The sequence below is a fragment of the Lagenorhynchus albirostris genome, chromosome 20, assembly GCF_949774975.1.
Source record: "Lagenorhynchus albirostris chromosome 20, mLagAlb1.1, whole genome shotgun sequence".
In the NCBI taxonomy this organism is placed as follows: Eukaryota; Metazoa; Chordata; class Mammalia; order Artiodactyla; family Delphinidae; genus Lagenorhynchus; species Lagenorhynchus albirostris.
Genome location: NC_083114.1, coordinates 35505990 through 35527195, shown reverse-complemented (window position 1 = coordinate 35527195; position 21206 = coordinate 35505990). Strand labels below are relative to the sequence as shown.

At 38.3% G+C, this 21206-nt stretch overlaps 1 protein-coding gene across 11 annotated transcripts in view; it reads left to right on the top strand.

Moving 5' to 3' along the window:
* Window positions 1–2: 2 nt before the first annotated feature.
* LUC7L3 (LUC7 like 3 pre-mRNA splicing factor) overlaps window positions 3–21206 on the top strand; it is a 25021-nt gene continuing 3817 nt past the window's right edge. For 5 of the 11 annotated variants that reach the window (XM_060133815.1, XM_060133816.1, XM_060133810.1 and 2 more), the window contains exons 1-9: window positions 4–236; window positions 11252–11318; window positions 14201–14240; window positions 14722–14866; window positions 15221–15295; window positions 16607–16711; window positions 17672–17833; window positions 18230–18513; window positions 19256–19416. In XM_060133815.1, coding sequence (XP_059989798.1) covers window positions 138–236; window positions 11252–11318; window positions 14201–14240; window positions 14722–14866; window positions 15221–15295; window positions 16607–16711; window positions 17672–17833; window positions 18230–18513; window positions 19256–19416 — 1138 coding nt within the window. In that variant the 5' untranslated portion in view covers window positions 4–137. Of the gene's footprint in view, window positions 237–11251; window positions 11319–11564; window positions 11739–12375; window positions 12462–14200; window positions 14241–14721; window positions 14867–15220; window positions 15296–16606; window positions 16712–17671; window positions 17834–18229; window positions 18514–19255; window positions 19417–21206 lie in introns of all 11 variants that reach the window. The other 6 variants (XR_009537508.1, XM_060133807.1, XM_060133814.1 and 3 more) reach the window with 4 other exon arrangements.

The following is a 21206-nucleotide window of genomic DNA, read 5'->3' as shown; positions in this document are numbered from 1 at the left end:
GCCATTTTGTCTTGTCGGCTCCTGTTTAGCGCAGGCTTTTAGGCCGGGAGCGGGCTGGAGAGCTTGGCGACTGTGTCGCCGGCGTTTTCTTTGGTGGGTGCCAGGGCTGGTGGGAGCAGTCGCCCGAGGAAAGCACCATGATTTCGGCCGCGCAATTGTTGGATGAATTAATGGGCCGGGACCGAAACCTCGCCCCGGATGAGAAGCGCAGCAACGTGCGGTGGGACCACGAGAGCGTAAGTCCCGCGGGCCTTGGGCCTGTGCCCGGGCGCCGTGGGGGAGGGGAGTGGAACGGACTGGGGCCTGCCGGGGCCGCGGCGCGGTTTGGGGCCCGGGCCGCCCCGGGGTCAAGTGTCTGACCCCGTGGCCGGAGGGAGCCGGGAGGATAGCCCGGGAGGGAGGAGTCCTCCTGGATCCTAGGATAAGGGATGATTTATTGTTGTTGTTTAAGTATCAAGGAAGTCAAAAAGACCCTTGGCAGAATTGAAAAGCACCTTAATCAGGCAGGGAAAGGCGGGAAAGGAAGGAATTTTTTTCTTTTTTTACATCTATAGGCTCTGGAGTTTTCACTTCATTGTGAAATAGGGGAAAGGGCAAATTCTACCGTTATTTGGGCTGAGCGACGTATTTAGACTGAAATTTCTGGCCAGCATTAGTGGTAAAAATCGTAACAGTATATTATTTCAGTAATGGTTCAGTTTCGACGCTTACATGGGGAAATAAAATTTTAAAAGAGGTCATAACTTGGTAGGGTTCACCGTGATTTACAAATATTGTTTGATAGCAGTACGGTCTAGTAAGCCATTCATGTAGATAATTGTCAAGGCATTTTCTTCACATGAAACTCATTTGATTCTCTTAACCCTGTAGGGGTAAATAATTATAAACCCGGTTTCACAGATGAGACTTGAGAGGCTCACCCAAGGTCTTTTGGCAAGTTAAATGGCGATACTAAACCTAATCTTTGTGGTCTTGTTCACTTTCCACAGTTCTATGAAACTGGCTCTCTGCAAATACCCTGATGTTTATCTAGTGTTTTGAACACGGTGTGTAACATTTGTTTTAGGTCTTACCTGAAGAGTAGATGTAGAATTTAATTTTACGTGTGGTTGTCATCAAACAAGATAATTTAAAGGCAATTACTAATCAAAATATGAAGGAATAAACAAATATGCCTTTTTTTTTTGAAGTTGCTTACTCATTTTAAACATAGGCTTTGGTCAGAATAAAATTTCTCTTGCAGTGCGGGAAAACAAGTTGGTGCTAGACAAGTCTTTTCAGTACCTTAAAAAATAAGCGTTTGACTAAAGTGGGCGCTGCCTGATTCCACAGTAGTATGAAGTGTTGTGGTAGAATTCATAGAGTGTGTTTTTTGCCTTGATTCTTTCTTTTCTAGGCATTTCTTTGTCACAGTGAAGTAACTTTTTCTTTTACCACTTCACTCAGTAATCTAAGCTTTGCAAAAAGAAAAAATGAACATTATGATTCACTTGATGGGCAAATAGGACATTTATCTATTTTGAATTACAGAGGGAAAATTCCTTTTCATTGCTCATCAACTGGAGCAGCCTATGTCTGTGCCTAATTGGTTTTGAACAAGTGTTGTGGAGAAACTTTTTTTCCTGGTGGTATTTTATTGCCATATTCCATTACATGTGCTGGGTTTATAACATAAGTAATGAGGCTGTCAGAAAAGCAACTTAAGTTTTATGTCATCTTAGTTCAATAAATCTGTTTTCCTTTCAGGGTTTTTTTTTCCTTTTAGTGCTTCTCACTGATTTAAACTTGTGGTGCTATTAAAATATTTTATGCCTTTAATGACAAGTTGCACTTCATTCTAGATTCAGGGATTTGAAAAAGTCAATTGCTGGTGTTTCAGATTCTTGTCTGCAAGGAAAGGTTGGTGTAGACCAGCGTGTGGCCTCTTCTAAATAAGCAGGAATTACTATAGAGTTATATAAAGCTGGGGAAGCTCGTGGCATCACTTCCAGGTCATTTGCGTATGTTGTTGGCTGTTAGTGCTAAAATCCTGGAGGAATAGACAACCCCAGTATGTACTGTAAGGGTTTCACCATCACTGTAACCTGATATTTCAATTTTTTATTTTTTTGGCCACGCCTCGAGGCTTGTGGGATCTTAGTCCCTGACCAGGGATCAAACACAAGCCCTAGTCAGTGAAAGCGTGGAGTCCTAACCACTGGACCACCAGGGAATTCCCCCAAATATTTTTGCATTCCTGTTCTATCTGGAAATTTTTCTTTGCCACACTTGCACTGGATGCAGAAAGCCATTTCAGCTGGGTGGGGTCCTTTTGTTTAACAATGAAATGGAGGCTTTACCTTAGTGTTAAAAAATTCCTAGATGTCTGCATCAGACTGATCTTTGGAATTTGTTTTAAATGCAGATATCTGTACTTCTTGGGCGCCCACCCACCCCCATTCTGATAGGTCTACATTAAGGCCCCAGAAATCTGCATTTTTTAAAATGGCATCTTTATGCATTCTAAAGCTTGTGAACTACTGCTTCCTGACCCACGTCCTTAGTGTCAATACTAGGTTTTTTTGTTTGTTTTAATAAATTTATTTGTTTTTATTTTTGGCTGTGTTGGGTCTTCGTTGCTGTGTGTGGGCTTTCTCTAGTTGTAGCGAATGGGGGCTACTCTTCGTTGCAGTGCACGGGCTTCTCATTGTCGTGGCTTCTCTTGTTGTGGAGCACGGGCTCTGGGTGCGCAGGCTTCGGTAGTTGTGGCACTTGGGCTCAGTAGTGTCACTCGGGCTCAGTAATTGTGGCACTCGGGCTCAGTAGTTGTGGCTCGCAGGCTCAGTAGTTGTGGTGCACGGGCTTAGTTGCTCTGCGGCATGTGGGATCTTACCAGGCCAGGGATCAAACCCATGTTCCCTGCCTTGGCAAGCGGATTCTTAACCACTGTGCCACCGGGGAAGCCCAATACTAGGTTTTTAATTGTGAGCTAGAAGCACTTGGGGGAAACTCACTTTTAAGTGAAGGATGCTTCTGTGATGCAAATTACTGACCTTTCATTTATTTGTAAAGATGTATGTAACCACTATCAGAGAAAGTGCTTTACGTTACAGGCCTTTCCAACTTTTGTAGATTGTTACGTTTGGATCTGAGAGAAAGTAGTGTTCAACTAAAGTAGTTTTCAACTCAAGTCAAATCAGCTTTAATACTGTTCCAAGGATTCATTGACACACCCTCCTCCCTCATTGATTAATATTTTACATTTCCTTGAGATTAGTATTTTTGCGTTAAGCAGTTTGCTCTGCTTTGTTAATCCTAAACAACCAGGGTAATGAGGAAAGCATATGATTTTACCTGCCTAGTGTGAGCACCTTTTGGTTAGTGTTCACATGCAAAGATTTCAGCGTTTGATAGAGAAGGCATTGGTAGCCTTCTGATCATCTGAAGAGTTGAGATTGTAGGGAATTGAAAAGTTTGGTCTGGAGCTTTTATTATTATGTATATAAAAAGAATTTTGTAGTTCAAATTGAGGATTTTATATTGTAGATCTCAACCCAAAAGTGAAATTAAGTGTTGACTTAACTCTGATTCTAATAATATGTAAAATGAGACTTTGTTCATAATTTTTCAAATTCAAGTGTGCCCTCTTTTCAATGAAGGCTTAATTTATGAAGGGAATTGAAATAAATGTTCTTTTCTAAAATTTTCACAATGTTAGCAGATACTGTCGCTGACACTGAAAGTTGTTTAGAAAAGAAAAAACAGTTAAGTTACTGTCCACATTTTTACTTGTGACTTTTAACATCTAAAAAAGGGATTCAGGGCTTCCCTGGTGGCGCAGTGGTTGAGAGTCCGCCTGCCGATGCAGGGGACACGGGTTCGTGTCCCGGTCCGGGAAGATCCCACATGCCGCGAAGCGGCTGGGCCCGTGAGCCACGGCCGCTGAGCCTGAGTGTCCGGAGCCTGTGCTCCGCAACGGGAGAGGCCACAACAGTGAGAGGCCCGCGTACCGCAAAAAAAAAAGGATTCATAATCTAAGAAGGAAATTGGAAGCAAAAAATGAGTAAATATACCGCATGGCATCTACAGGTATTTTACTAGACAGTTTTTTTTTTTTTTTTTTTTTTTTGTGGTACATGGGCCTCTCACTGTTGTGGCCTCTCCCGTTGCGGAGCACAGGCTCTGGACGCACAGGCTCAGTGGCCATGGCTCACGGGCCTAGCCGCTCCGTGGCATGTGGGATCTTCCCGGATCGGGGCAAGAACCCGTGTCCCCTGCATCGGTAGGCGGACTCTCAACCACTGCGCCACCAGGGAAGCCCTACTAGACAGTTTTAATTCATAGTCACCAAAATGTTATTTCTGTCAGAAGTATAGACATCTCCTGCCACACTCTGTAGTACATGGTAAGTGTTGGGCTTCTTGGAATTGCCAGCAGCCTATATTTTGTGTATATAACTGCTGTTTGCTTTTTTCTCTCCAAAACACATACAGAAGTGAATAGTGGAATGAACTCTGCATGTAACCATACCCAGTGAGACACATTATCAACAGATGGCCAGTATTATTTCCTCTGTATGTCCTACCTCTTTCACTATTTTGAAGCAGTTCTGTCATTTCAACCTTAAAGACATCATTATCTGTCTCTAAAATATAAGGACTGGGACTTCCCTGGCATTCCTGTGGTTAAGACTGCTAGTACAGGGGGCATCAGGTTCGCTCCCTGGTTGGGGAACTAAGATTCTGCATGCCTTGGAGCACGACAAATAAATAACCACAATATTATTATCAGACTGAAAATATTAAGGTATTTCCTTAATATTTGATTGCCTTTGGGAAACCATGTCTCTCTCTCTCTCCCTCCCTCCCTCCCTCCCTCCCTCCCTCCCTCCCTCTCTCTCTCTCTCTCTCTCTCTCTCTCTCTGTCTCTCTGTCTCTCTGTCTCTCTGTCTCTGTCTGTCTGTCTCTGTCTCATTAGACTTTTTTTTCCTTCTGATGCACCGTGCAGCTTGTGGAATCTTAGTTCCCTGACCAGGGATTAAATCTGGACCCTCAAGCAGTGAAAGCACGGAGTCCTAACTACTGGACTTCCAGGGAATTCCTGGTATCTCATTAGACTTGATTTCTTCACAAGGGGAGAAAGTAGCTTATGTTAGTATACAGTGTTTCATTGTTTTATGAAATGTGTTTAATTTTCTGATCATTTCTTGTAAATTGAGGAAGTTCCTATAATTACTTTGGATGATACAAATAATACAGATTATTTTGAATGACACAAAAATGTATCATTCTTATAATATGTACAACCGAATAGTATAGATGCAGCACTTTCCCTGAGAGAACTGTCATTTGGTAGCAGTTATGAAGGAGTAATGGGCTTTTGTAGCACAGTGGGGGAAAGTAGAGGGTCTAGAAAAGCACACATGAAAGGGGCACTTAACCCAGACTGGGGTACTTGGGGAAGGCCTCTTAAAGTGGACTTTAAATACTGAGACCTAAAGGATTCATAGGAGTTAGCCTGAGGGAGAGAAGACAAATGTTACTAGGGGCTGGAGAGAATCTTAGGCCTGAGAAATTGTGAATGGTATTAGAGCTGAAGCCCTTGTTTTTGTTGTTGGGGGAGGAGGTGTGTAGATAGATGAGCAGGAACCTTGTTTTGAATGTTTTTTATAAGCCTTGTTAAAAGTTGGGACTAAATCACATTGGGAAATAATTGAAGGCTTCTTAGTGGGAGAGAGATGTTTACTATCTCAGCTGCTGTGGAAAATTGATTAAAATTTTACAAGAAATTTGTGTAGGCAATAAAAAAGAGTGAACCATGACTAATTACTATGTTAGGAATTGATTTTATTATTACGTCCCCTCTGATTTAGAGTTGTTAAAATGATTTTTTACAAAAGTAAACTTGCTTTACTATAAAAGATTAAAATTAGAAGTAAACAGCGAAAGTCTGACCTTGTCTCCCCTTCCTATTGTCACATTCCCCTGGAAAAGCTTAAAAATTTGTATGTATCTTTCCAGATCTTTCCTAGTAATTTACAGACACAGATATAGAAGTGAAAGTTGTCATATAGTAATGTAATGTTATATAAATTATAATATATACTTAACAACTTTCACTTATACTGTGGAATCTTTCCTCATTGGTACATGTAAATCTACCTTAGCGCTTCACTGGTGGTGCAAGGAAGAATCTGCCTGCCATGCAGGGGACATGGGTTTGAGCCCTGGTCCGGGAAGATCCCACATGCCGCGGAGCAACTAAGCCCGTGTGCCCCAACTACTGAGCCTGTGCTCTAGAACCTGTGTGCCACAACTACTGAGCCCGCGTGTTGCAACTACTGAAGCCTGCGTGACTAGAGCCCGTGCTCTGCAACAAGAGAAGCCACAGCAATGAGAAGCCCGCGCACCACAACTGAGAGTAGCCCCCACTCGCCGCAACTAGAGAAAGCCCGCGTTAAGCAACGAAGACCCAACACAACCAAAAATAAATTAAAAAAAAAAATCTACCTTAGTTTAACTATTTCCTGGTGGATATGTAGATTATGTCAAATTCTTTTACCATTACCAACCAATCCGCAATGAATGTTCTCATACATGTAGCTGAATCATTTGTAGGATAGATTCCTAGAAAGATAATGACTAAGTTAAATGCATATTTTACTTAGTCATTTTGATGGATGCTGCGAAATTGTCCCACAACTCTAGTAATGTTTGGAATGTTCCTTTTCCCAACAGAGTATCTAATGCCAGGTTTTTATTTTTTTGAATTTTATTTTCAGATATTGTTTTAATTTTTGACAGTTTGACTTTGTTTAATGTGATGGAAACTTGGAATTAAAATTTCCTAGTCACATTCCTAAGATTGGTTGTATCTGCATTCTCTTGAGTGGTAGTGAAAAGTATGCTGTTGAGATTGAACTCTTCTGGTCTTTAGTGTTACCTTAATTTATCAAGAGAATCACAATTATGTTATGAGAACTCTGCTCCCCCTTGCCACCTTTGGTTATCAGACTTCTAGGTCCATGATGGACATTTAGTAAAGACTTGCTGAGTCAAAGACTGTTAATATTTTTAGTTAAACATCCTCAATCCCTGGGAAGGGTTAAAAGAAGCAGTCTAAGTAGCTAGAGTTTATTGGGTAGAATAACAAATGTGTTGATGTTCCATTTCTTTACAACAGTATCTTAAGGAGAATTTGAGAGTGGAAAGAGCACACAGAAAAGAATTAGGAAAATAGGTTTTAAACTCTATTTTGTAAGTAGCTAGATGCCTTCAGGGCAGGTCATGTGGTTGATCTCAGTTTCTCATCTCAGATGGAATGATTGGACTAAATTATAGGTAGACCTGCTGGCATGCCTTATTTGATCTACATAGTGCCTAAAGACATTTTAAAAAGTAATGGGTAGTATTTAAAAAACCAGACTTATTTGCTCATTTCTCCCAATTCAGTAAATGGAGAGTTTAAATTTTACAATCCCACTGTGAAATACTTATTGTCTCCTTTTTTTGTATTGAGGACACGAGGCAGAGTTACAGTTGAAAAGTGGCGGCCACGTTTCAAACTCTGCAGTATGTTGCCTCTCCAAGCATACCTATTTCAACTTGCCTATTTCATACTCTGCTATGTCTGTCTTTTCATGTTTCCTTATGCCTAGAATGTCTTGTCATTCCACTTCTGAACTTAACCAGTTCAAGCTTCACCACTTGACATTCCTGACTAAATTCCTGTCTGTTCTAGTGATGTATGTACATTTTAGTTTTTGTGTCACTACTAAACCGAGCTTCTTGAGGAGTGAGTCTTAACATGGTCTTGTATTGATACTTCAAGCATCGTTTTTAGCACATAGTGTTAAATGATTGTTGAAGTGTCATTTTCTACTTTTTCAAATTAAATGCCGTTTAAAATTAAAATTCCATACAGTACTTACTAGATTTAAGTGTGTTCACTCACGTATTTTATTGGAAAACTGACATAGTATATTTAGACTTAGAGTTTTGACCACTTAGAATGTACTGTTTTTTGGAAAACTATTTATATAAATAAGACTTAGAGTTTAGAATAAAACTTTATTTATTTTATTTGTTTATTATTTTTGGCTGTGTTGGGTCTTCCTTGCTGCGTGTGGGCTTTCTCTAGTTGCGGCGAGCGGGGGCTACTCTTCTTTGCGGTGCACGGGCTTCTCATTGCAGTGGCTTCTCTTGTTGCGGAGCATGGGCTCTAGGCGTGCAGGCTTCAGTCGTTGTGGCGCGCAGGCTCAGTAGTTGTGGCTCGCGGGTTCTAGAGTGCAGGCTCAGTCGTTGTGGCGCATGGGCTTAGTTGCTCCGTGGTATGTGGGATCTTTCTGGACCAGGGATCAAACCCGTGTCCCCTGCATTGGCAGGCAGATTCTTAACTGCTGTGCCACCAGGGAAGTCCTAAGAATCAAACTTTAAATAGCTCTGAAAATCAGAGGTATTTTAGTTTTAAAAACCAGAATTTATTACACATTTTATGACAAACCTTGAAGTTGTTAGTCATCCCCACTTTTACAGAAAACTTAAGTCATACAGTATGTGGTAAATCCCAGTTCAGACCCAGGTCAGTTTGATTTTGGTGATAAATGTTATTAAAACTAAGATTCTATAAGTACTATTTGGAAATACTTCCAAAAAGATTTCCTTTCTAGAAATACTCAAGTTTGTATTTGGTTATATTTAAGAGTCAGGAGGGACCATAGAGATGTTTATTCCTTTTGTTTTAATGAACAGTAGTCTTATATTTACATATGTACTTGAAAGCAGAATGCATAGTGATAGTAATAACTTTCATACTTATGATAGTAAACTTTTATACTTATGAGGGCTGAACGCCAAGTTTAGTTTTAAAATTAAATAATATAATTAAAATCATATAATTTGTAGCTATAAGTAATGGTAAATGCTGGTAATAACTATTATTAACCTATTTTATATAACTATTAAAATTGTGGGAAATTCGTTAAATAATTTTTGGGCCCTTGGAACCAGGGTTAATAGTCTGAAAGATAAGTAGCATACCCTCTTTGTCTCTGTCCTCCTTCCCCCAAATGAAAGGGATTCTTTTTTTTTTATTAGTTAATTATTTGGTTGCGCCGGGTCTTAGTTGCGGCTCACGGGCTCCTTAGTTGTGGCTCGCCTGCTCCTTAGTTGTGGCATGCAAACTCTTAGTTGCGGCATGCATGCGGGATCTAGTTCCCTGACCAGGGATCAAACCTGGGCTCCCTGCATTGGGAGCACGGAATCTTAACCACTGTGCCACCAGGGAAGTCCCCTGAAAGAGATTCTTAAACTGAATGTTGGCATTGGTATTTTGCTGATACACTTAAAGTGGATGCAAAATTTAATAAATCAGACTTTTTAATAATTAGAAAAGTATATAGCATTTTAAAACATTTGCACGTATAGAGCCCTTTTAAAATTCAGGTATAGTTGATTTACAATATTATATAACTTTCGGGTGTACAACATAGTGATTTACAATTTTTAAAGATTTTACTCCATTTACAGTTACTGTAAAATATTGGCTATATTCCCTGTGCTGTACAATATATCTTTGTAGCTTATTTATTTTATACATCATAGTCTGTACCTCTTAATACACTACCTCTATTTTGCCCCTCCCTTTTCCCATTTGTTCTCTATATCACAGAGTCTGTTTTATTTTGTTGTTATTATATTCACTAATTTGCTTTTTTTTTTTTTTTAAGATTCCACAAATGCATACAGTATTTGTCTTTCTCTGGCTTATTTCACTAAGTATAATCCCCTCCAAGTCCATCTTTGTTGTTGCAAATGGCAAATTTTCATGGCTGATTAGTGTTCCACTGTGTATATATACCATATTTTCTTTATCCATTCATGTGTTGATGGACACTTAGGATGCTTCCATATCTTGGCTATTGTAAATAACGCTGCTGTGAACATTGGGGTGCATGTATCATTTTGAATTAGTGTTTTCGTTTTCTTTGGATATATACCCTGGAGTGGAATTGTTGGATCATATATGGTAGTTCTATTTTTATTTTTTGAGGAACTTACATACGGTTTTTCCACAGTGGCTGCACCAATTTACATTCCTACCAACAGTGTACAAGGGTTCCCCTTTCTCCACATCCTCGCCAACATGTTATTTGTGGTCATACAGAGCCTTTTTAATAATTTAAAATCGAGTGTTAGAACTCCTAAAGAAAAGAAAATGGTACAAAGATACTATGACATATGGCTACATATAACAGGATAATATTGATATAAAACTAAATCTGTTTAGACATGATTTTTGAATCTCATTGTTCTTTATGAGACCTTTCTTTATAAGACCTTCGTTCTTCTGGACACAGCTTATGGAACCACATTGCTTCACACAAGTATAAAACAATTGACCTTTGAAGCAAAAAACAATCTAAATCTATTTCAGATTTAACATCCAGTTCTAAGTGTCTCGAAAAAACTCATTCAATCTTAAATTTAGCAGACCTTTTCTATCATGTGTTATAGTTGTACATTGAAAATTTACCCAATAACAATGAAGGGTTATATGAAGGGAGATATTTTGGAATTTTGCTTAACAGGTTTTGGTTTGCAGTGTTATAGAATTAAACATAGGATAGAGCAGTCTCGGAATATATCTGAAGGAGTTACAAAAGTACCAATGAGAGAGAATTAAAAGTCGGTTTCATGTTAATAATTCTTCCTCATACCATAGAAATTACTCAGTAAAGTGCTGGCGTGTGTGAAAATATCCACTACACCTTAGGGCCTGTTACAGGATCTCTTTAAGTGAAAATACTGAACCAGATTGCTTTAAATAAGTGTTATTTGGAATTTAGGCAGTGATTTCCAAGTCTTAGTCTGTAAATTGGTTCTGGTCTTTAACAAAGTTAGGAAAATAAGAACAGTGTGTTTTTAATTAAAAATAAAAAGTTATCTTTTTTCTGGATGTCTTTATCCAATATTTTTTGTTGCTTGGGAGTAGGGCAGTGATTTCTAATACTGTAATAGAAATAGGAAGTAATTATAGAAATAGAAAATGCTGGTAACTGTCAGTCCTGCATTTCTTGTACTGGAATCCAGGAGTCTGAAAGTCATTAATTTACCTAACTAAATGGCTTAACAAATGAAATTATTCTTAAACTTACTTGGTTGAAAGATGAAGATCATGAAATGAGAAAATAGTTATTTGGCACCCTTTTCTGGTATAGTTGTAAAACCAAACAATTTCAAAAAGTTAAATTACCTTTGTTTTTCTTCACTAGGTTTGTAAATATTATCTCTGTGGCTTTTGTCCTGCGGAATTGTTCACAAACACTCGTTCTGATCTTGGTAAGTAAGTGTTCTGTGTAACTTTTATCGAATTTATGATTAAAGAGAAACTGATACTTTATAATTTTGAAAAGAAGTTTCCTCTTAAAGGTTTGTTGATAAAGTAATTTCTTTCCTGGCTTAGTTTTTTGAATGTATTAATAAATGTCAGTCTAATTAAACATGGTGGCTTAATTAAATATACATATCTATTTCCACTCCCTCCTGAAACCCTTCCACTAAAATGAAAATTTAAAAACAAAAAAGGTGTAAATGGAAGAGTCGAGATAACATTAGAGATGTCAGCACATTTTTGGAAGATGACAAGTGGATGGAAGAATAGCAGAGAAACCTGTACCCTAAAAGCCTGCAGAAGGGGATATTAGAAGAAAGAGTTTGATCAGCAGAACCCTGGACAGGCTCAGGATTTGGAGGCATCAGGTACCATAGAAGGCAGAGTTGAATCATGGGGCTGAAAACCAGAGATTAGTCTAGTTCAGGGTTTCTCAACCTTGACATTTGACAGTTTTACCTGGAAAATTCTGTGTTTGCGGGGGTGGGAGGGGCTGTCCTGTGGATTGTAGGATGTTTAGTAGCATCCTTGGCCTGTACCCAGTAGATGCCAGTAACATCTCCCAATTGTGACAACCAAAAATGCCTCCAGGCATTGCCAGATACCCCTGGGGGCAAAACTGCCCTTGTTGAGAACCACTAGTCTGTGTGGTCAGACCTGTGCATCTGGTGATTCTGTCTCCCACCCCTACAGCCCAGGAGACCCCGGGGGTTATGTTCTGAAGAAATTGGGGTAAAGAGACTAGTTCATTTGAGCCACAAAATGCAAAAAAAAAATTTGATCATTTTCTTCTCCCAAGGATGGTACATAACTAGTATCATTCTAGAAACATTAACAGCTTGCCCTAAAACATTAAGAGCACATTAGGGCTGGATGTATCTAGATACTGGGAGTAGAGATACAGGATAGGGCAGTAATGAACGAAGATGAGACTATAAGAGATAAAATGAGTCTGTATTTTCAATAGTGAGGTTTTCCCATTCCCTTCCTCTGCCCTGTTCCTAGAAGGATACAGCCAGATGTTTTTCCCCAGGCAGAAGAGAAGAGGATTCTTTAGAGAAAGTGAACAGTTCCAGAGAAATGATCTACAGGTACTGACCCTTGGGGAATCTCCTAAAGAAAGTCTTGCTGCCCGATTTTCCTATGGTAAAGCCCGTTAGTTGACAAACCCTGCCTGAGCATACCAACTTCGAGTCAGATTTTGGAAGTGTTTTGCCAGCCAAGGAATACCAGTCAGACATTTGAAGAAAACCTTCAAGCACAAAAGATTAACCAAAACCAACAGAAAAAAAGAATTTAGTGGAATATGGTGGATAATGGGGGAAAACAGAAGAAAAAAAATTTTAAAGCCGTAACTAAATTCAGTATCCTCAGAGAAATAAGAGAACATATCAGGAGGAATAGGATGCTGTATTAAAAGGGAAGTTTTGAAAAACTAAGAAGAGTTCTTAGAAATTAGAACTAGAGAAATCTGAAATAAAATCAGGGGAAAGTTTTGAGGATAAAATTAATTTGTGGAATGTTGATAAAAAATTAAAATTTGAAAAAATTATATCAGTCCAGTCCTCTAATAGCTAATTAAGAGTTCTAGATAGAGAAAACAGAAGGGAGGAAATTTTAATATTGCATTACTAAAGGACTTTACCCTCTAGATTGAGTGAGTCCTTCAAGAGCTCAGTACAACAAATGAAAAAAGATCCACACCATTGTGAAATTCCAGAACACCAGGCGTGAGGGTGGGGCACATAGGATTATCAGTCAGGATGGCCTCAAATTTGTCAGTATGACACTGGAAGTTGAAGACACTGCAGAATCACCCTCAGGATTCTGAATGAAAAAATGTTTTTACCTAGGTTAGCTATATAGCCAAACAAAAGGACATTTTCAGACATGCACGGTCTCAACAAACTTATCTACCACCTTTTCTCTGGAAACTCATGGGCGTAAACCAAGGAGAGAAATAAGAGATCCAGTAAACTTCAGTACAGACCAGAAAAGGAATTTCTAAGGATGACAACTCTATTAGTGAGCTTAGAAAAAAAGCAGCCCAGGCTGAAGCAGGACAGAAAGCTCATGGAAGAAAATAAAGCTGATTATCTGATATATTTTGAATCTTGAGGGTCATTGGTATTGAGATAGTTTCTTATAGCTGAGTTAAAGTGTTTGAGATGAATTTGGAAATAGAGACATAGAAAAGACTAAACAAAAGAAAGAATTCCAGTAAGTTTATCAAAAGTGTCATTATAATGCACCTTTTGTTTGACTCAGCAGTTAATGTAGGACTTGCATAATCAAAATATAAGCACTGAATGTTTATTTAACCTAAATTTTTGATGCCTAGGATAAACCAAGAAAAAGCAAAATAAGCATAAAATTTAGAAATATGGAGGTAATTCCAGAAGATACAACTAAAAGGGTCAAAATTGGTTGCCTTTTGGAGATGGTAAGGGGTAGGACTAGGGTGCTAGTCTTGTACTATTCACAGAGACTCGAAATTAATAAAATGGCGCTGGTGGTTCAGACCAGTGGTCTGCCCTCATCTCAGTTTTCTTCTTGGTGGCAGTAAGGAACAATTTTTTCATTCCTCCTACTCCCTCTTTTTTCTTCTCTTACGTAGTTCTGTGTTATACTCATCTTGAAGACTAAGGAGAACACTTCTCATGTGCTTGCTTGGGTATGTCGCTTCATGATTCAGTAGGCTTAATTTAGGTGTCTGCAGACTACTCAGTGATTAAATGGATCTTCTTTCCTTTTTTAAAAAGAACTTTTGTTTTAGCAAGAGAAAAGTTAACTTCAATAATTTATACCTTCATATTTCTTGTTCTTTCAGGGCCTTGTGAAAAAATTCATGATGAAAATCTGCGAAAACAGTAAGTTACCTTTTGGGGGGTCATCCCCCACCCCCATCATTATTTGGCTTTAAGGGGACAAGGATTGAAGAAATAATTGAAATTCGTGTAAAATGAATGTTGGACAGAGGTCCTCTTCACTAGTTGGGGGTGGTACAAAGTGATGCAGCTTTATGTAGTATCACCATATGAGTACATACTGTATGCCAAGAATAAGCCTAAGCATTTTTTTCTATATCACATTTGTGTTTTATTTTTTTTCTTTTATTACTATTTTTTGATGGCTCCTCACGGCTTGCAGGATCTTAGTTCCCTGACCAGGGGTTGAACCCGGACCCTCAGCAGTGAAAGCACAGAGTCCTAATACTGGACCGCTAGGGAATTCCCTACGCCTTCAGTCTAAACGCAGTAGTCCATGAGATTAGTTAAGATAGAATATGAGAGTTGTAATCAAGAAAGATTTGGAAGGAAAGCAGTGCTTGTTTGTTTTCATTTTTATTAGGTATGAGAAGAGTTCTCGTTTTATGAAAGTTGGCTATGAGAGAGATTTTCTTCGATACTTACAGAGCTTACTTGCAGAAGTAGAACGTAGAATTAGACGAGGCCATGCTCGTTTGGCATTATCTCAAAACCAGCAGTCATCTGGGGTGAGTATGAAATTAATTTACAGTCTTTGTAAAGTGTCCTTGTTCTCTGGAAACCCAGAGATTTCCCTAGTGTTGAAACTTGTGTGCAGGTTCATTCATTACTTTGTATTCTTTTAAAATTTCAGTCTTTATTAGTAAATGTAATATTGATTTTGCTAATCATAAGGTTTTGATCTTAGATATAAATAACTGACAGAATATGCAGCTGATTAACAAAAATTGAGGCAACTGAGTTACTGTCCTTGTGATTCAGCGTTTCAGTTATTAAATAAAATAGTAGGGATGGTATGTGAGATTTTGAACGTCTATCTCTGTATTTTAGTTGTTGATAATACATTCTGTTGTCTCCATTAGGCAGCTGGTCCAACAGGCAAAAATGAAGAAAAAATTCAGGTTCTAACAGATAAAATCGATGTACTCCTGCAGCAGGTGAGAATTGTGTGCGTTAATGTCAGAAAATACTTGGAGTAGACACTTAACCAAAGAAGGTATAAGGACGGCAAATAAATACATGTAAAGTTGCTCAATGTCATTAGACATTAGGGAAATACAAATCTACAGTGAGATGCTTTTTGAACACCTATTAGAATTGCTAAAATTAAAAAGACTGACCATATCAAGTGTTAGTGGAGAGCTGGGCAAACTGTCTTATGCTGTTGGGGTATGTAAAATGGTGCAGCCACTTTGGAAAAAGGTTTCTCTCTTAAAAAGTTAAAAGAGGCACCGCGAGCCATTACACTGCTAGGGAGATGAAAGCATATGTTTACACAAAGAGTTGTATACCGATGTTTATAGTGGCTTTATTCATACTAGGCAAGTAACACCCCAGACAAACCTGGAAAGAACTCGTGTCAGTAGGTTAATGGATAAAAAAAATGTGTAAAAAAAATGTGATGTATCTATACCAGCGGTCCCCAACCTTTTTGGCACCAGGGACCGGTTTCATGGAAGACAGTTTTTCCACAGATGGGGGTGGGGGGATGGTTTCGGGATGATTCAAGCTCATTACATTTATCGTGCAGTTTATTTCTATTGCTGTTACATTGTAATATATAATGAAATAATTATACAGCTCACCATAATGTTGACAGGAGGTGGAGCTCAGGTGGTAATGTCAGCGATAGGGAAGCAGCTGTAAATACAGATGAAGCTTTGCTTGCTCGCCTGCTGCTCACCTCCTGCTGTGTGGCCAGGTTCCTAATAGACCACGGACCACTCTTGGTCTGGGGGTTGGGGACCCTGATCTATATACAGTGTGATACACTATTCAGTAATAAAAAGGAATTAATTACATGTAACTGTGTGGATGAATCTTAAGATAATTAGGTTGAGTGAAAGAGGCCAGAGCCCTACAGAAGGAAAAAAAAGTGCATGGTTCCATTTAAATAAAATTCTGGAAAATGCAAACTAATCTATAGTGACATAAAGCAGATCAGGGGTTGCTTTGGGAGGAGATACAGCAAAGGGGCAGGAGGAGGCCTTCTCGGGTGATGGATATGTTTATTATCTAGATGGTGGTGTTGCTTTCATGGGAGTCAAACCTTATGAAATAGTGCACGTTAGAAATTTGCTGTTTATGTTCCTGTCAAGTATACATAATTAATGCAGGCTTCACTAAACAAAACCAAACAAAAAGACCCAAAACAACCGCTAAATGCTAATGAAGCTTGGGGTAAAAAGAAAAATACTTGGATAGTGTGGTTAGAAAGATATCCTGACTGCTTTTTAAATTCCCCTTAGATTGAAGAATTAGGATCTGAAGGAAAAGTAGAAGAAGCCCAGGGAATGATGAAATTAGTTGAACAGTTAAAAGAAGAGAGAGAATTGCTTAGGTCCACAACTTCGGTGAGTAGCAACCTCATTTTGGTTTACCCAGGCTGTTCACTGTGAATTACTAGGATCTATTCTGATTTGAGAACAGTTTTCTAATGTCAGCAAACTTTATTTTAAAGGGCCACATAGTAAATATTTTAGGTTTGCAGGTCACAAGATTTGTAATATAAAGGCTCTTATATTACAAAAGCAGCTTTAAACAATATATAAACAATTGGATGTGGCTTTGTTCCAGTAAAACTTTACAAAAACAGGCCTCTAAGCCGCTGGCTTGCCAACCTGTGCCTTAGATCATAAGTATTGATTTGGGCCTGGGTTTTATTTATTTTTTGTTAGAACAAATTACTCAGTTTGTATTTACCTTAGTGCAGAATTGCTATACTCTTAATAATACCTTCTACTTTCTTAACTTCCAGTTAGAGAATATAATGTTTGGATATTGATACGTGTTTTTGTGTCAATGTATTTGATATGCCTTTGATACAGTGTATTTTGTATCAGTGTATGTATTTGTACGTACAAAATACATGTTTTGGATATTGATGCTAGAATATAATTGGTCATTGGTTCCCAAATATTAAAAGGATATGTTCAGATTATACTCAGTGAGTTCAATTCCTTAATGATTTTGAAAAACATTTTTAATATGGAGTCCACACTTTTAACCTGTTGAACCAAGCGAGAAATGAATTCAGACTAAAATAGGTAGCTTTTTCGAGGTGGTATAGGTAGCTCTTTCTTTGTTGGAGTTGAGGGATGGGGTCTCAGTACTTCTTGGGTGATGTGGAAAGTTGATTGCTGCTGTCATGCTTCCTCTCTCTAAAAGTTGCTGCTCAGTATTACGGCTTTGGGGAAGTGGAAAGTAGCAGTTGACAAAATTAAAAATCTATTCTAAATGTTAAGTACTTTTGGGGCGATTTGTTTGTTCTGTCTTTCTCAGATATTCTTATAATAACTGATTTATCATTTCAGACAATTGAAAGTTTTGCTGCCCAAGAAAAACAAATGGAAGTTTGTGAAGTGTGTGGAGCTTTTTTGATAGTGGGAGATGCCCAGTCCCGGGTAGATGACCATTTGATGGGAAAACAGCACATGGGCTATGCCAAAATTAAAGCTACTGTAGAAGAATTAAAAGTAAGTTTCTTATAAACATGTATTTTAGCTATAGCTAGTACTTTATTTTAATATGGTTAAAAATTGATCACACAGAGATACAAATCTCTCGTTGATATTTTTGCTGACTGTGTTATTTGAGGTAGCGATAATCCCTATAATGCTTTGCTATTCGTTAGATTAGCAAAGCACTTTATTATTTTTACTCTGTAGTGCCAGGAATTTGGGAGAAAGAATATTCCTGAGGGTTTAGTCAAGTAATATCTTGTGTACATACATGGTGTTGAGATTTCTCCATTTCACTTTTAGGGCATCAAATTCCATAAGTTGGTCTAAAAATGCTTCACATTAGGTAGCCATTGTTTGACAGTGTCTTTATATAGTTCTAAAAAAAAAAATCAAACTCTATTTCCTTAGGAAAAATTGAGAAAAAGAACTGAAGAACCTGATCGTGATGAGCGTTTAAAAAAGGAGAAACAAGAACGAGAAGAAAGAGAAAAAGAAAGGGAGAGAGAAAGGGAAGAAAGAGAGAGGAAAAGACGAAGAGAAGAGGAAGAAAGAGAAAAAGAAAGGGCTCGAGACAGAGAAAGAAGAAAGAGGAGTCGATCAAGGAGTCGTCACTCAAGCCGAACTTCTGACCGAAGATGCAGCAGGTCTCGGGACCACAAAAGATCACGAAGTAGAGAAAGAAGGCGAAGCAGGTATATTGAACACATGAAACAGTGCCAGACATATAGTGAGTGCGCAATAAACAGTAGTAATTACCAGTGATATTCCTTGGTACTTGACCCTCTTAAGTCTCAGTAAGTGTGAGGATGGATTATGAGAGTTGAATCTGAACGAGTCCATCTTCGAGGCAACTTCATTGCTATTTCTGAGGCAGTCTAAGGAGGTTTGATGCAGTCTTATTAGGAAGTCAGTGTATTGGATGGTCTTTTAAGTGCTTCTCTTATTGATTCTGAGAAGACTTTTTTTTTTTTTTTTTTTTTTTTTTTTTTTGCGGTTCGCAGGCCTCTCACTGTTGTGGCCTCTCCCGTTGCGGAGCACAGGCTCCGGACACACAGGCTCAGCGGCCATGGCTCACGGGCCTAGCCGCTCCGTGGCATGTGGGATCTTCCTGGACCGGGGCACGAACCCGTGTCCCCTGCATCGGCAGGCGGACTCTCAACCACTGCGCCACCAGGGAAGCCCAAGACATTTAAATTATAAATTATTTTGGGTAGGGCTACCTATTTGAAAAATTGAAGTTAGAAGGATTTTCAATTTTCAGTTCTTAAGATTTCTAATGTAAATATGTTTTAATAGTACATTCTATTCTTTTGCCTTTAAGGGTAAATTTTGCTTTTAATCTTGTTATTTATTCAACAGTATGTAATTCTTCAAGGTTTTTTATCACTGTAATATCAGCTGAAATTGCTTTCCTTTTGTTTCAAATTATTTAAGAAGCAGAGATCGACGAAGAAGCAGAAGCCATGATAGGTCAGAAAGAAAGCATAGATCTCGTAGTCGGGATCGAAGAAGATCAAAAAGCCGAGATCGAAAGTCATATAAGCACAGGAGCAAAAGTCGGGACAGAGAACAAGATAGAAAATCCAAGGAGAAAGGTTAGTTTTTATGAGAATTTAATTTATTAAGAGAATGTTTTCACTTTCTTGTCTCCCCACCGACTCACTTTTCTTCAGACACAGGCAGAGTTCCACTTCAAGCTATACTCATTTTCACTTATGATGAATACCATTCAGTAGGAGACAAGCATTATTCTTCCCTCTCCTGCTCTGATTTGTGAGAATGACAGTTGGCCTGGTGTTTTCTTAGAACATGTTAAAGTCACATCCTTCAATTGATAACTTGAAGGCTTATCATTTAGTTTCTTCCAAGTATTGCATTACCTTTTAGCCTTATTAAGGTGTAGAGTTCTTGGTTATTGGCAACTTTTTTTTTTTTTTTTTTTTTGGTACTTGCTGCAGTGTTCCATAATATGTCTTGCAGAGTAAATGTACATTACTGCATTGGTTCTCATGTACAGCATTCATTTAACTCAGTACTTCTAAGTTTGCAGTAGTTGAATGCCTTACATGTGTCTTACCGTGTTTTTTATTGAAGCAACATGCTCTTTCCCCTCTACTTTTTCCTTTGGTTTTCTGTGGCATTCCAGTATCTGGTTCACTGTGCACTCTTAATGGACTTTTTCATTTTGTCTTTGGCATGTTTTCACAAGGATATTCTCATCTTTCAACTTAGCCTTCATTGAACGATAATTCTTTTAATCATTAGGGTTGCCTTTCTGCGTTTTCTTCAGATTCTTCGTGCGTCTGTCATTTTGTATTGACTGGGCTATTCTGCTTTGCATGGTTTTCAGGAATGAGAGAAAGGGCTTATTTCTAATTTTCTTGGCTCTGCTTGTTCCATCCTGTTCTGCCTATCTGTGTCCATGTTTGATCACCAACATAATATGTGTGCTCCTGTTTGAATTTATTGTATTAGATGTGTATGTGATACTCATTATTTTCTTTTATGAAACTAGTCTATGGTTTTTGTGGGGTTTAACTGAGTTAGGAAACTAGCAGCACAAACAATGGATTTTTTTTTTGTTGTCTTTTATTTTTCCTCAGATAAGTGCACCTTCTCTTTTTAAAAATATTTACATATATTCACTTTTTCTACAACATGGAGCAAATGTTAAAAAGTAGGGAACAGGGTAATTTTTAAAACTTGCTGTTGTGAGCTTTAGTATTTGCCATTTAAGTTCAGAAATTACTTTTGTGATTCAAAAGGCAATTGATACCCAGAGTTAACTGACTATATAAGTTTTAAGAAAGCTTCACCCAACCTTTTTGCAAGACTTTCTGTATAATATATTTTGGGGATGATGGGTCAACTCTTCAAGAGCCAGATAAGGATGTCAGAGATAAAATTAATCACTTCTCTCTGAGAACTAAAGCTCTTTGCTGTATCCTCATTTGTGACACTTAAAATAGTTGCATTGGTTCTCAGGGACAAAAGCTAGCTAGCCTTCATAACTATCTGGGATCAAAGTTGAGCAATAAATGTCACTGGTCTGACTTAAAAACAGTTTGTATAATTTCTAGAGAGAGCAGAAAAGATGAGTTGAATTGCTAAACTCTGATCCTTATTGTAATGATGACATCGTGGAATATAATCAAACTTTTGTTTAAGTAAAATAAGCTGCATTGTGTTTAGATTATGGACAAACAGGGATTTTCCTGGTGAGATGTGGAGGAAGGAGTGAAGACTTGATTCAGAGAAAACTCTGCATCTGGTCCATCTTGAAAGATTGGGTATGCCGTTATAGATTTATTTTAAACGTTGGGATCTCTTATAGAAGTGACATGATTTATTGGCTTTTGAAAATACCATGTGGCCAATTAGGCAC